This window comes from Hipposideros armiger, unplaced genomic scaffold, assembly GCF_001890085.2.
Source record: "Hipposideros armiger isolate ML-2016 unplaced genomic scaffold, ASM189008v1 scaffold_1153, whole genome shotgun sequence".
In the NCBI taxonomy this organism is placed as follows: domain Eukaryota; kingdom Metazoa; phylum Chordata; class Mammalia; order Chiroptera; family Hipposideridae; genus Hipposideros; species Hipposideros armiger.
The window spans coordinates 162403-178813 of NW_017732503.1; the positions used below are offsets into that span (position 1 = coordinate 162403).

General features: G+C 41.3%; 1 protein-coding gene and 1 long non-coding RNA gene across 5 annotated transcripts in view; one reads left to right on the top strand and one right to left on the bottom strand.

The window, feature by feature from the left end:
* The window catches only part of FARS2 (phenylalanyl-tRNA synthetase 2, mitochondrial), a 323981-nt gene that overhangs the window by 161574 nt on the left and 145996 nt on the right, over positions 1 to 16411 (bottom strand). For all 4 annotated transcript variants that reach the window (XM_019632556.1, XM_019632559.1, XM_019632557.1 and 1 more), the window contains one exon: positions 676 to 835. In XM_019632556.1, the coding sequence (XP_019488101.1) occupies positions 676 to 835 (160 nt within the window). The remainder of the gene's footprint in view (positions 1 to 675; positions 836 to 16411) is intronic.
* LOC109376570 (uncharacterized) lies at positions 2884 to 9329 on the top strand. The gene is made up of 4 exons (XR_002122750.1): positions 2884 to 2944; positions 5448 to 5539; positions 6082 to 6205; positions 9201 to 9329. It is a non-coding gene; the product is annotated as an uncharacterized LOC109376570 (long non-coding RNA).

Below are 16411 nucleotides of genomic sequence, written 5' to 3' on the forward strand. Positions count from 1 at the left end.
AACTCAAAGGTACAGAGAACAAACTGATGGTTGCCAGATGGAAGAGGGATTTGGGGGCTGGGTGAAAATGGTAAAGGGATTAAGCAGTACAAATTAGCAGTCACAAAATAGTCGTGGGGATATAAAGTACAGCACAGGGAATACAGTCAGTAATGTAATAACTATGTATGGTGTTAGGTGGGTATTAGACTTATCGGGGGGATCACTTTAGTTATATAAATGTCTAACCACTAAGCTGTACACCTGAAACTAATAAAATAATATTGAATGTCAACTGTAATTGAAAAATAATTTTAATTAAATAAATAAAATGAGGAAAAGAAAAAAAGAATCTTGCCCCACTGGTCAAGCCTGACCTAATGATAATATAGTTACATAATAACACTAATCAGTCTGCACTTTCTCCCAATTGATGACCATAATCTTAATCCATTATCATTCTTAACACAAGATATCATCATTTTTTTCTTTCTCTAGCTAATTTTATTTTTATATCCTCTTGCTTCTCACATGGTACAAACCAGAAAATCTGTAAATTCTACCTCACTAAGCACCTTAACAATTAAGTCACAACTTAGACCAAAAAAATCTAGATCAACTAGCCTTAATGATTTCAGGACGATGGTAGTTATTGAATAGTTAAGCCCCCAAAGACAAAGGCGTTTGAGTACCTACCGTCTCCAAAAAGATGTGTCACAAGCTTGGTAAGTGTCTGCTTCAGGTCAAACTCTACGAGCTTCATGGCCTCCATGGTATGTGTCTCTTGTTTATGGGCTGAGCGAGAACTTTGTTCAAAGAGCTGCAGGCTTTCTCCACCCTTTATGCTGGCAAATAACTGTAAACCAAGAGGAATAATATAAATACATATAGCATCTTTGCCAGTCTATATCAAAACACATAATGTGGGAATAGAATGCATTCCATCTTAGAGCCAACGAACATACTGAAAATAACATTCACTTAGTACCAACTTTGAACAAAGTTGATAATGAAGTGTTTAGGGAAATAAAAGAAGACACTGTTCTGATCTTTGGTTGATCTCTCCATTTGACTTTTGTGCTAACTTACAGTCATTTCCTCATAAGAGGCATTATCCTTGATGTTAGTGGAATACCAGTGAATCAGGCTTTCAGACTCTAAAATTGTATCCCTGACTATCCCAGTGTCCTTAGAGTGTGTCCTGAAACTAGGTGGAAAGGATAGCCAAGGAATTAAATCCTGTGAAGTCCATGAAGGCAGGAAGTGTGCTGGACTTAATTGATCCTGTATCTCCAAGCCCAGGACGGGGCCTGAAGCATATTTCTGCCACTTAGCAGCCAGGTAAACTCCAGCAAGTGCTACGGCAGCCAAGCCTTGCGTAATGCTTTGTAAAGTAGGAATAGCAACACTAAATTAGGACACTTTATAATAATTAAGTAAAATAATGCATGAAAAGCACAGAGTGCCTAGTACATTGCAACGGCTAAATAAATGTCCCTCGTTATCATCACAATCATAATTTTTAGTCACACCTATTATTCATAAGCTGCTTTACCACTAAGAGAAAGGGTCCCCACCTTTAACAACACTGACTTCACCTGCTAGGAGACTGACTCAAGGAGAACTGAGCAAATGAATCTACCATTGTTTCCACCTGATGTCCATGAAATAAAAAATAAAAAACATTTTTTTTTAATAAAAGAACAAGTTCACTGCTGTTTCTAGTAATACAGGGCTGGATAATTAGAACCAAATCCCCTGATGAATCTACAAAAACTCTTAAAGGCACTGAAAAAATAACACAATAGAGAGTACGCACAAAACCAGAAGAAAGCCCAGCACAAAGCCTGAGAAATATAATGAGAATATCTGCCTATCCAACGTATCAACAGAAAACCTGAACATTGGTTGTGACAGCTTACCACAGCAAAGGAAGCCTAACAGTCCTCAGTGTCTGATAAACAGCCTTAAAGGATGGGCGTCGAATAAACAGCCTAAAGGATGACGCTCTCTCCATCACTAACAGGAGGGCTCTATATGCTAGAGCCACGTGGATGTCTCAAGGCAGGAGCAGGTGGAGGGAGGCTGACTGACATTCTGTGGTGCCAGTTACGACACCAGAACTGAATGCAGGTTATCGCAGCACTTTCTTCCTTAACTAAATGAAAGAAGGCAACCAAAGGAAAAATGCAGTAGAAATGTGGAAAAGAAATGCTTGAAAGTTGAATAAATAATCTTCATACAGGCAAGAAAGCAAAAGAAACACGGCTCAAACCCAAAAGAGGTTCAGAAGAAACCCTTCAGAGGGAAAAGACGTGGCTTTGTGATGTTGTTGTTCATTTTATAAAACTCTAAAAGAGAACATGGCATAGAAAATAATGAAGATAAAACAAACATTAATTCAAGTGGTCCCTTTGATGGCCAGGGGCTCATACAAGACGACCTCTGTCAGGGGCACCAAGTAAGAACATTTTAGGCACGTGAGAGGCACAAGAGCACAGGCTCATTCATTTTAACTTAATGCTGATGAAATAATTCCACCGCCCAGCCTGAGGTATCTGGACCTGGGCAACAGGTTTGGGGTCTGGCCTAATCTCACAGTTAAAAAAAAAAAAAACTTACGCTTGAATTGTGACTAACCTAAACAAACTAAGAAGTAATGGAACAAAACATTTTGGCAGCAGCGTCAAGACAACATTTAGTAAGGTAAATCAGAAACAGATGCCATGTTTTCAAGTTACAAAGTATTTCTGCACTATAACATTAAAACAAATGTGTTAAGGTCACTTTAACAGCATTTGAAATTTTAACCAGCTCATAAGCCAATAAGCCATTACTATACCATCGATTCAGTTAAATTTAGGTTCTTAAGTCGATCTTGGCCTGAGGTCACAGAGCTCAAGTCTAAAGCCCTATGGGACAGACCATGACAGCCGACTTGCTCGGAACCACAGCAAATGCAAGTGTAAGTAACATCGGTAGTAACAACACAATCCAAGGTAATGTTAATGGAAAATATTGCTGGTGATACAGCCAAACACAATAGTTTTAGACAGGTTGACTACAAGAAAGAAATGAGGCCATCGCTATTAATTCAGGCTGCGCAAACCAGCATTTTAGTTAGCAGAGGGAGGAAGAGGAAGGAGCAGGAGAAGGAGAAAAAGGAGACAGAAGAGGAGGAAGAGAAGGAGAGAAGGGGAACGAGGAGGAGCTTTAAAATCTCAGTAAGAGAACCCAAATGTGCTTTGTGTTGGAACGAAGCTATGCCTATGTTCATAAAACATTTCTGCAAGCTAATTTTTTTTTTTAATTGGGGAATTGGGAGAGGGGAACAGCGTTGGGAAATTGGGGAAGGGGGACAGACAAGTTGCTGTCCTTTGTTCTTCAGGCTAGTTGTGGAGGACATCGCCTCAGTGGCCCATGTTGGTATTATCATTGCGCTCTTCCCAGGTGAGGCAGATGGGTCGCCGGCCTCTGGATGGCCGCTCACAGAGGCTCTTGGCAGCTCACACCGGCTGCCGGCCGCTCATGCTGGCTGCTGGCCGCTCATGCTGGCTGCCAGCCACACACGGTAGCCCATGGCAGCCCACTGCAGCAGGGGCTGCAGCCTATGCCATCGCCAGTGACTCACGGCAGCCCAGCTCCAGGTTGAGCTGTTGTTCAGCATCTTAGCTGTAGAGGGCAGTGTCACTGGCCCTCATGTGGGATCCGAACCGGGGCCCTGCTGCTGTTCTCGTCTTTCTTACTTATAAAATTATCAGTGAATTCCAAATTACTCATTAATGACTTTGTTATGACTGGACTCTTACAGGAAATAAAAGTGGTTCCTAGTTCTGTGTTCTGCTAAGTGGGAAATGAAAACAGAAGGTGCACTAATAAAACAAATATAATGTTAACCAGAAGATGCTTAAGTCCAAATTGTATAGCTCAAAAACGATAGGCCAGTATAAATCAGTACCATCCAGAGGCAAAGAGGATAGGGAACTTGAGTTATCACTGGTGATGGGGTACGATCCTTTCACCAAAAACCACTCATCATTATTTATTCATCATGAACCTATTTTTAAAAGATTTTTGTCTAACAAACTGTATTTACTAGATGATAATACTTTTTAAATTAAAGACACATCATACTGACTTGATAAAATTCAAGTTAATATTTCTTTTTCTCTACAGACTTTTACCCCCGTCAATTGTATTATGTCTCAAAGAGATAAGAAGTAGGGTTTAGGATAAGACAATCCCAAAGACACAGTAAAGGAGACTGTTCAAATTATTGATTCAACTCATGTTTCTGAATTATCAGTAAAGTGCTCCTTTTACTGCCAAAGAGAATTGAAAAGGCCACAGCAAGAAGTTTTGGAAATACAGATAAAAATAAATGTAGGTAAAAATATATAAAAACTGGCTCACTAATTGTGACAAATATACCATAGTAGTGAAAGATACCATTAACAGGTAAAACTGGGTGTGGGGTACACAGGAACTCTGTACTATCTTCGAAATTTTTCCAAAAAACTAGAACTATTCTAAAATAAAGACTTTATTTAAAAATTGAATATAGGGACATATACCTCTCTGATTGAGGTCAGCATGCTCAAAGAGACTAGTGTCCAAACAGTAACATTTCAAACTCTTATTGAGAAAGAAAACCATGATTTCTAATCAACTTAGGAGCAATGGGAAAGGGCTCTGTGTAACAGGTGTGACCTCAAAAGTAAGGACCACCATCATAGTCCGTGAACATAGCCGGTGCTTCACACATCTCTGCTTAACTACTTCACTAATTTAGAACTGCCCGAAAGCATGCGCTGAGTCGAGAACCAAATCCTAGAGAAGGAAGTATTAGCTGTCCCCTCCAATCAACTGCAGAGACTGTTCTAATCATGTCTCACTCCTGAAAATGTCCATCCCACTGACACTGCTTTCACAGGGAAAAAAATGGTTTTGCCTTCTTCCAAAGCAAAGAGAAGTCATCAGATAAGAGCCCCCCGACTCCTAGCCTTCCAGTCCCATTCATGAATGCATTTGCCTCTGCAGTCATGCTTCAGTTCTTCATGCCCGCCTACTTCAGGGGGAAAACAGTGCACCTGCCTCTGGGGGGCTCTCAGCATTACTATCCCCTCTCCCAGCAAACTGAATGCCCCAGGAGACCTTCTGTCTCCTCAAAATTCTTACTGACAAGTCATCACACATCTCCTATACCTTTAATCTCTCTTCTGGCTTCCTCCTCAGTGAACATATTCAAGTCTTCCCTTTAAAGAAGTAGTCCATAAAACAAACAAAACTCCCATTAATTCCATTTCCAGCTACGACTACCCTCTCTCCTCTTCATAGTTAAGCTGGTCAGTCTTTCTTGGTCTTCTTCACAGCTTCCTTTCCCTTGCTTTCTTGTCGCTAAATAACTTGTATTCCAGGGGCCTTGTCTTCAGCTTTGTACACTTCTAACTCTGCTTACTCTCCCCTAGATGAAAGCAGCTAAACTCAAAGCTGCAACTGCCATATATGCTGATGGACATCTCCATTTCCACCCCAGAAGACAGACTGTGCCAGAGCCCAGGTACACACATGCACCTGCTTGCTGGACATCTCCATTTGCAAATCTTCCACCTAAACATACTCTCCTGACCCCTACCCCAAAACACACTTCCTCCTCCTGGGACCCACAACCCTGGGGATAGTACCAAGAAAGCAACCCAAGAGTCATTTCCAACTGCCTTTCCCTTTCCCTCACTTTCCACAGGCGGCCACCAAATCCAGTAAATTCCATCTCCTTAACACTCTCAGGTCCATGCTTTCACGAATCCGTCACCCCCGCCATTTCTTTGTCCTGGTCTGCATAGTTTCTCTCTCGGATGATTATAGATCATCTTCTAACTGGTCTCACCATCTCCATGCTTGCCCTACACTGCTTCATTCCACGGACTACTCTACAAAATTCTTTTTCTAAAATGCCAATCTGACTGCTCGAATACTATTAAAGACTTCTCGCTCTTTTTAAACTAAAGCTCAAATCTGTAAGGTTGCCTAGAGGCCCTTCAGGAGGCAGGTTTATACCTCTCTCCCTAACTTAACTCTCCCTCTGTTCCAACCACTCCACAGTACACGCGCGGGACTCAGGACATTCTCGTGCAGTTCCTGCCTTCAGACCTGCTCCTCCCCCTCCCTGGAGCACAGCGCCCCTTCTCGGCCTGGATGACCTCACATTTCCCTTTCAGATTCTCTGGTAAGCCTTCTAGTATTACCCCCTTCTTCTGTGCCTCGGTCACCTCTTTTTCACTGTGCTGATTTGACTGTACAGTTTCTAGTTTATCTGTCTCTCTCACTCCGCTGTAAACGAAAGGAACAGCATTTAGTCAGGAAATTATTTGACAACAACCCGGTTTAGGATGAGGTTTCTAACAACACATGGTATCTGAATACAAAGGCAATCTATATCCAATTCTGCTCCACCAAAACCTGTCACTACACAGATCACCTCTGGGCCCCAGGGACCAGCCAGTCACCTGGAGACTGACAGAGACAGCCTGGAACTCTGACGAATACAGCCTCATACATTTGGCAGGCCTGATGCTTATTAATTCCTGGTTCACAGACACAGAAATAAGCTAAGCATCACTTTCTAAAATAAGCAGGCTCACATATCTTACCATAGGAATTCCCAAGCTTTCATTTCCCCTGAATGCAGCAAGCAAATTCAATTATGTTATTTAAATCCAACTAAAGCATTTCAGCAAATATTAAGTATTCAAATCACTCTGGAGGAAGGATTGGGATGTCTTAGTGAGATTAATCAACAGACATATTAAAGGGATAGCAGACTCATCCAAGTGGATTTCAGCTGCTAATTTCCCCAGTTTTTCATTTCTTTAAACAACTGGGCCCTGAGTGAGATCTTCTACTGTTCATCATTTGAGAAGACTTGTGTTCAAAAGGGCCCAGTTAAATACAACTCTGTCCTAGGGTCTCTGTGGGAAGTCCGTTCCTGTTTTAGCTAATTGATATTGAATCAGTTCTGTCATTTCCTGGATTTTCTGTAAAACACCACATGCCAATTAATCAAGTTAGAGATTAGCACAGAAGAGGGAATACATTAAAGCTCTTCACTGCAAAAGCAGACTTTGTTTTCTCCCCACTGCTTGTCTTATTTCCTCTCCTTGACATGAGACTTTGTGCCAGTGAAATAAGGGGAAAGAGACTTGAAACAGTCATTGTTTGGTGGGGAAAGAACCTACAAAAATACACTGGTGGTTGAGAGGCAACTTTTGCCAGGCAGCTGAACCAATACCAGCTATCAAGGATGTGACACAAGACAAGAAGCTCAAATTTCATATGGATGAGTTCTGAGGGTTTCAGTCTGATGGTTTTCCCAGGGAATACCCTCCACTAGACCTTCATTTCCAAACTCAAACAGGTCCCCGCTGGACAATATGGTCCTTCCAATCTCCACTCACTGAAGCCTCCATGAGAGAAAACTCAAGTTGAATATACCATAGAGGCTATTCAGTTCCTTGCTTAGTGACAGAAACCCCTGTTCTCAGGTAGCCAGGGTCAGGAATATATGCTCAGGACAGCAAGCTGGCGCCCACGTGACTCCACATGCTGTTTTCCTGGCAGGCCCAGGCTTGCACTCAGCAGCAATGTCAGTGGAGTATCCCCAGTGATCTCTGCCTCCTCTCACCCTCCAACGGCTTCGGGGTAGTTCAGAAATCTGCTCAGTTCTTTGGCCTAATTTTATTAACTCTGACATATCATGACAAGTATTTTTTCAGCACTTTTCTTCTCTTGGGGTAGTAATCCTGGGGGTACCAATGGGAGAGGAAAGTGGATTAATATTCTGCCAACTTCTAGCCGACACAGAGCAAACATCAGAAATTTCCATCTGTCAAAGCAAGGAAGTTACATGAAGCCGTACACAAAGTACATGAGAGATTCAGTGTCTGGATGTGTTGAGGCAAAAAGCAACAATGGCAACTATAAAAAACACCCTGTCATGGTGTGAACTGGTTCTCACGACAACCATCATTTAAAGGAGGAGAAAACTTAATCCATTCTGCTGTCTACTTTAAAATTGTGATCTATTGTCATCCTCTTCCTAGGCCATGATGACAGATAAAATAGAGAGAAAGATATTGCAATTTTTTCTTCAGATGGCTAAACAGCTTATTCATGGTGTCAATGGGTGAAATATAACAGGACAGAGCCCCATCTAAATTCTATCACCTATTCTAAAGGAAGATGACAGAAGATGTATTACTAATCAACAGAAAAGACAGCAGTGGATTAAAAAAAAAAAGATCAGACCTAAAAAGTAAGACCCACAAGATATCTGATTCATGTTGATGATATACAGGTAGATCTATATGTAATCGGAATAGGACACACATCTATTTTGAAGATAAATATAAGGGTATGTATGGGTAGGGGAGCTAACATTTGCTGAGCATCTCCCACTCACAAGGTATCATCTGGGTTCTTTAACCACAACTCAGAAGTTGCCCGTTTTAATTAAGGAAACTGAGGCTCGGAGTGGTTAAACAGCTTATCTAAAGTTCTCTGAGAGTGAGATGCAGACCCAGGATTTGACTCCCCGCTCACCTGCTCAAAAGCTGGTGTTATTTCCAGAATAACAAGCACTGCTACTGAAAACATTTTTCATATATGATGCCAAGGCCCACAGAGAAGCTCCAAGAGCCAATAACCCAAGTTAAGTTCAAGTCTTGTGTTCAATTCTGAAGGGCAATAAATGCATAATTCCTTACTTAAAACTTTTTTGTACAAATAAAGGCTATTTATTAGTAACTAAGTGGTTTCCTGGAAATTTCTAAAATGTGGCACCCATAGAACAAATTAAGGAGTTGTTAGATTTGACTCTCAGTGTTCCACTGTAAAGTCTGCCTGCCCAAGAATGGTATGGTGGTTAATTTTATGCGTCCACCTGAGTGGGCCACAGGGTGCCCAGATATCTGGTTAAACATGATTTCTGGGTGTGTCTCTGGAGTGTGCCTGGATGAGATTAGCATTTGGGTCCGCAGACGGAGGAAAGCAGATGTGGGTGGGCTTCACCCTTCCCAGTGTGGGTGGGCTTCATCCAAGCAGTTGAAGGCCTGAATAGAGTAAAAGGCTGATAAGAACTTTTTCCTTCTGCCTTTTATTTATTAGTTCATGATTTGTTATATACTTTACATTCATTTTATATTTTATTTTTCATTTCCCTTAAGCTGGGATACCAGTCTTCTGCTCGGATTTGGATTCCTAGTAGAACTCACACCAACAGCTCTCCTGCTTCTCAGGTCTTTGGACTCAGACTGAAACTATGCCATTGGCTCTCCTTGGTGTCGACTGCTCAGCCTCCATAATCACAGGAGCCACGTCCTTGCAATAAATCTCTTTATATAACTCATATATACATATATGTGTACACACACACACACACACACACACACACACACACACACACACACACATATCCTGTTCTATTTCTAGAGGATCCTGATTAATACAAACGGACAACACCAAAAAGCTCCTGTAGCCCTGAAACACATTTGAAAAGTTGGAATCTCCACAATTCACAAGAAGAAAACTATCAGTAGATCTTCAATGGAACCCTAGGTTTGGTTGTAGATTTCAAATACTGGTAGAGTCTTTTAACAATAAATCAATATTAGTTGTATCACTATGAATGCATTTTTGTGGGTTATTTGATAAATGCTATTGTATATATTGATGCATGATAGAAGCGACATTTAACAACTAGATTTTAAAATTACATTTAAAACACTATAGTTCAAATAATAATCATTTATACACTATTGCCACAGCAGATGTTTACATATTCTCCATGGTCCTCCCGCAAAATTCCCTGACACATAACGTATCATCAGTATCGCAAAGTTCTATTTGCACTAAAAAGGAGATGGGACAACTTAGCTGAGGAGTCTTTCATCTTCTCTAAGAGTTCATGTCCTAAAAATATTGAGAAATACCACCCTGAAGAAGGTAACCCAAATTCCCTTTGAAACAGTCTCTCACTCACAATTTCTATGTTGAGGAAGTTATTCTTTCCATTTGTCTAATATAAATCCTTCTGTTTTGATTTAAGCCTGGGTCATAAACCATAAACAATACATACAAAAAATTATCTAAACCCCAACACATACCAGGCCTCCAAGAGTCATCTTTCAATGAATGTGTGTTAAAATCTGCTCCCCACAAGGCCCATGCTACCCAGGTCTATACCTGAGTTCTACTTCTAGGTAACTCTGTGCTTTATGAGATTTCTAAACACAGAACTATTTCCACTTCTTGGATCTGGAATGGTCACTACTCAGGAAGCTTCCCTGCCCCAAGACAGAAGCTCTCAGACTTGGGCAAAAACTGTTCCCTTGGCGTCCCCAAAGCACATTCAACTCACCTCCTGTTTCTAGACCCTCTGACTTTGAACTCAACTTTCTTCCCAACCTTCTGCCCATTCCAGTAGCTGACAGCTGGTCATTCCCAGTGAGGCCGCATTCTCTGCCTCCTCCTCACTAATTCAACCCTAACTTCTGCTACTATTTATGTAACCCAGCACCAAACCTAATCCCAGTATGGATCCCAATGTGATTAAAGAGTATTGTGAAGAAGCAGCAGAAGTGGGAAGAGGATTGCTAAGAGAAAAAAGAACAATAGCTTGGGGGCCAGCCGAGTGGTGCGTTGGTTAAGAGCTGGCTTGGGACGCCAGCTCTGAGCAGCAGGACCCCGGTTTGGATCCCACATTAGGGCTGCGCCCTCTACAGCTACGATGGTAAACAACAGCTCGACCTGGAGCTGGGCTGCCATGAGTCGCCATTGACAATGTAGGCTGCAGCTCCTGCTGCAGTGGGCTGCCATGAGCTACCGTGAGTGGCTGGCAGCCGGACTGAGTCACCAGCAGCCAGGGTGAGCTGCCGTGAGCCGCCGTGAACAGCCGTCCAATGGCCATCAACTGATCTGCCTCAACTGGGAAGACTGCAATGTTCACAATACCAACATGGGCCAGTGAAGCGACATCCTCAACTATACTGAAGAACAAAAAGACAGCAACTTGTCTGTTCCCCTTCACCGATTCCCCAACGCTGTTCCCCTCCCCCAATTCCCCAATAAAATCTTAAAAAAAAAAAAAGAACAATAGCTTTTCCAATTTACTACAGACTTGGGCTGGGAATTATAGACATGGAGGATGAACTATCTAATAAAGAAGCATATAGGTAACATCCCTTAACTATATACAGAATCCTGTGTGTGTTGGGGGGTGTCCAAATCTCTCTGCAGATTCTCAAATGGTAAAAGAAAAAGATTAGAAAATCATTGCTATGATGAAATGCTATTAACATTATATAAAGTCTCTATATAGCTGTAAAATATCAGTGTATTTTGATGATGTATCTAGTTTAAGAAAAATCTATTTTATCTTTCAAATTCATTCATATTAGCTGGTTTACACTTTCACAGAGAACTACTGCAGAATTAGTCAGAAGGATGACACAAGACAGTAAATTCCAACCCAAAGCCTCAGAAAGAAGATACGGAAATTCCCGTGAAAGGGCATGCTAGCAGTCAAATAGATCTTTTACATCGAAGAGCAGACTCGGGCCTGTGAAACACAATTCAACAGGATGTGTGTGTCACAGATTGCTAGCTGGTTCTGAGGCTGGCTCATTACCACCCCACCTGCACCTACCAAGCTGAAAACATGAATTATGCCACTCTACCCATACAAGTAGCTTTCGGGGATGTGAAGCAGGCAATGAAATGTGGTCTCCAGCAAAGTGTGACGTCTACCAGGAAAGAGCATACCATCATTGTGGAAATATTTTCACTACTTTCACACATCACTTCAACTAATACAAGAAGTATGATTACTGTAATTATGTGGATGCCGGCCCTCTTGGCCTCCAACAGCAAATGTTGGATATAAATGGTAATCATTTTCCTGAGATCTTGGAGGAATGAGATATAGAGAATATTCATCTGTTTTTCCCTGGATGCTATACTGGTTCATGAACAGAAAGTTTTACCCTCCAAAACATTCTCTATTCTTTATGCATTCTATGTAGAAAGAGCCAATAAATAGAGAGCATCCCCACTACCTACATTTACTCAGAAATTTTAAATTAGAATCACGAACAAATGTTTTTGCCTCCTTAAGTGTGGCTTTCCCTAGCAACTCATTTGTTGGGTTAATAACCTACCTACCTCCCTAAAGACTTACAGATATTCAGGAAAGGGAGCAAGCTGACTGTGCCAGTTATCAGTGCATTGCCTCGGGGCCACAAATCAATCCTTCATTGACTGCTCTGCGAAAACTGAATAGGGCCCTTTAAATATTTTTCCTTTGCCAGCTGGCACCATGTTAAGCTCTGCCAGTAGAGGTCGCTGGAGAGACACCACAAAGGGATTCCTGCTGGAGCCACAGGCCCTGCCATACATGCAGCAGCATGCGGCCCCCCAGGGGCTCCCACAGCACCCAGGTGCTGCCCCCAGGTACCCTCATAGGCAGTTTCACAGGAGAGTGCTTCCTGCAAGACACCGCCCCCCAAATGGCTTTCCCTGGCACCTCAGAGAGTAGATTTCCAGCAAATGTCAGAGTGCGGATGTCCAGCGATTCCACCACCATTGACATCTCTATCACCTCTGTGTCATTCAGGGAGACAGAGAGAGGAAGGCGGAGGGGCTCTGCCTTGGGTGCATGGCTTACTATCGGTCCTAGAGGTAGCAGCCCCTTCTATCTGCTTGTTCCATACTCTTTAGCGGTCTCTGTACTTCTTACTAGCCAATCCCTCATTACCCCAATTCTCTGTGCTGTACTTAATAATTCTTTATTATTAAGCTTTTCCCTGATCGAGTTACTGTGTCGTTTCTGTCCTGCAATCCAGCTCTGACTGACTCATCTGATACTCTGGAAGGCTAGAGCGTGTGACACAGCTAAGAACGCCCAACCAGCAAAGCTGACAGGTGAACTGCCAAGGAGTTAACTATGTTAGCTGCCATCTTTACAGAGTGGAAGTTGGCAGACGAGAATGAGGGAGACATGCAAGAGCCACACATACCAACGGCTGCTCTGTGCAGGACCCTGGGTTAGAGACAGGAGGCACAAAGAGGATAGAGTGGCACCCTTACGGGACTAACTAGCTGGCGACACCGGACATTCACAAACTAACAATTCAAGGCAGTAAGTGCTCAAAGTTCATTAAGGGCCATGGGCAGTAAATAAATAGGTCGGCGATGGGGGCCTCTGGTTACGAGGCTGTTAGTTTCTAACTTGTCATAAGGAAAACTATTTACCTGCAGAGCTCTGGGCCACAGAAAACAAAAGCCGGCCTCTCTTTACACGGTTCTCCAAGCCCCCACTTTGTCCTCTAATAATGGTGTACTACTCAAATCCAATATGTTATCGACGCCTGGCTGTGACGAGTTGCTTTTCACTTCACAATCAAGAGATATGCTGAAGTAAACATTTGGGTAGAGAAAAATTATTTTAAAAAATAAACCCATTTCAATTTAAGTGTGTCTTCAACAGGGGGAGTCCTTCCTAATAGATTTTAAAGAAGGGATTAGGGAAACATGGTGACTACAATCTATGACAGCCAAATAAAAATGGCTTCAATAAAGCCCCTCTGCATGAGGCTATTAAGGAAACCCAATAACCACATGGTGGAGAATAAAACCCTGTCATTCACTGAAAGACAGAGAAGCGATTCAGGACAGAAGGCAGGAATAAAGAGACTACCCTTGGCAAAACTGCAAGAATAACAGTGGGGAAGCTCGCAAAAGGAAGCCTAAGAACAGGAGGGTTCTAATGAACCATCTGGAAAGTGGGGGAGAATATCAAAGGGAGCAGAAGTGAAATTTTCTAATCATAAATAAAAGTGATTTTCTAATAAGGATGAATCACAAAGGATTTCAAAGGGCTTGTTCAAAATGAAGGATAGCCACTCCACAAGGATTAACTCATTACAGGCAAGGGCACAACCTATGGAAGGAAACCCTGAAACCACACTCCTACAGGAAAAAATGGAGGGTGGCAGTGACTATTTTATTTTCAGGAGCTGGGGTGGGATGCAATATGAACATGACACAGACATCTTGATGAAGTATTGTGGTAACGTGTTGTGGTCAAAATTGTATCAAGAGCTTACTTCTCTGTACACCTTCACTCACTGCTTCCATAAAAACATTCCCCTTTGTTTCTGACCAAAAAAAAAAAGGGAAGGCTCATCATGAATAATCTTAAATTCAGGTAGCAATATTACTTGCATATGTGTGTATGTAAGAGAAAGACCCTGGATAAATTTGGGCCAGAGGAAGTCATCAAAAGGAAATGAACACACTCTAAGGAAACAAAGATACCGTGGCCATGAGTAAAGGATAAACTACAGAATGGCTGCCTCCTACCCAGCCCTTCAATGCCTCCTACCCAGACCTTCTTGCACAGGGCACAGCTGGCAAAACAGGACAACGCATCGCCAAGGACAAAAGAAAACCACAGCTTCTTTGCGCACGAGTCCAGGTATATACTTTTTAACTATTATTTTTAAATCAGATGAAATAGATACATGATGGGCTCCCCCTGGTGGGTCTGTCAAACACACAAAACCTGCTACTCTTTGCAAAATAAATATCTCAATAAATGTTCTGTAAAAAATTAGTTTTGAAGCTAAAGAACAGTGTTCTCAAACTTTTTAGTCAGAAAAATCCTTCTGTGTTCCAAACAATTCTAACATTTTGCATCATTTGCAAACAATGATGATGCCTGATACCATTCACCCTCCCTTCACCTCACAGGTAATCACTGTGTTGATTTTGGTGTTTATCATTCCCATGTTTTATCACACCTACACACATGCTTATCTAAAAAACATATATATGTAATGTGATCTGTGTGTGTGTGTGTGTGTGTGTGTGTGTGTGTGTGTGTGTGTGTGTGTGTAGAGACACAAAGAAAGAGCTAGGGCGAGCGAAACACAGAGACAGGGACATAGAGACCATGAGTAAGTACACAACCAGAGCACATGTTGTTGGGCATACGTATTTTCAAATATCAATTAAAAAGATATCATTGTTTAATATCACTCAATTTATTTTTTCTCAACATTGTATTAAAGCCTCATCCATGTTGACATATATACCTTTAGTTTAATTATGTTAAGTGCTATAAAGTATTTAATGTACAAATGTAAGCTTCTCTGTCTTTCTTTGCCTAATAGTACTTTCTATATTTATTCATGTTGATGCATATGAGTATAGTTGTGGTTTATTCGTTTTCACAGATATATGACACTCACATACCACTGTATAAATATACCACAATTTACTTATCTGTTCTACTCTTGGTAGAAATATGGGTAGTTTCAGTTTGGGGCTAATACTAATCATGCTATGAATGTTCTCATCTATCACTGCTATAAGCACTGAAGAACGTATCTAAGGTATACACACAGGAGTGGAATTTCAGGTGTGGGTTTCCACACTCCCCAAGAGCATTCCCATGGTTCCACATACTAAACCACACTTGGTATTGTCAGACTTTTCCCTACTTGATTCTTTTTTGCTACTGAGACCTTTTTATCTGATCAACACTAATCTTCTGTTAGTTTCACGTATAGCAAGTACTATCTCCACCCAGCCCACTATTTGTCTTGTAACTTCATTAATAAAGTCTATTATTAGGAAGGAGTTTTACCTTAAGGTAGTCAACTTGAACAATTTTTTCCATTAAGGCTTTTTCTTGTTTAGGAATTCTCAGATTAAGATATTAATTTCCACACTCAAGGTGATAATGATAATCTCCTATACTTTCCTTTAACTTTTGAAGACTTCCTTTTCACAAATGAACTGTGAATCCACCCAAAATTGAATTTTGCATTTTGGTGTGAGGTACACATAATTTTTTTTATATACAGATATTGTCTCAAAGCAATTCATGTAGATTCCATCACCTCTCCACTTATTTAACATCGCTTCCATTTTATAGTAAGATAATAAATTCCCAAATATGAGTAGAACTGTTTCAAGGTTCTCTAATTGACTAACCTTATGCCAATACTAAATCATCTTAGTCACTAGAGCTTTATATTCTTGATGCCCGGTATGGCATGTCCCTTTACACTGGTGTTCTTAAAATCTGTTCTGGCTATTCCTAAACTAGTTCCTATGAATTTGAAGATCTGTCCCTTCAACTTCTGCAGAATACTCAGTGGGCATTTTGATTAGATTTGTACTAAATTTATAGATTCATTTTGGAATAACTGTCATCTTCATGTTATTGCTTTCCTACCTACGAATCTATGGACACCATGTTTCTCTTCTTTTATATCTTTTTTTTTAAGATTTTATTGGGGAATTGGGGGAGGGGAACAGCGTTGGGGAATCAGGGAAGGGGAACAGACAAGTTGCTGTCCTTTTGTTCTTC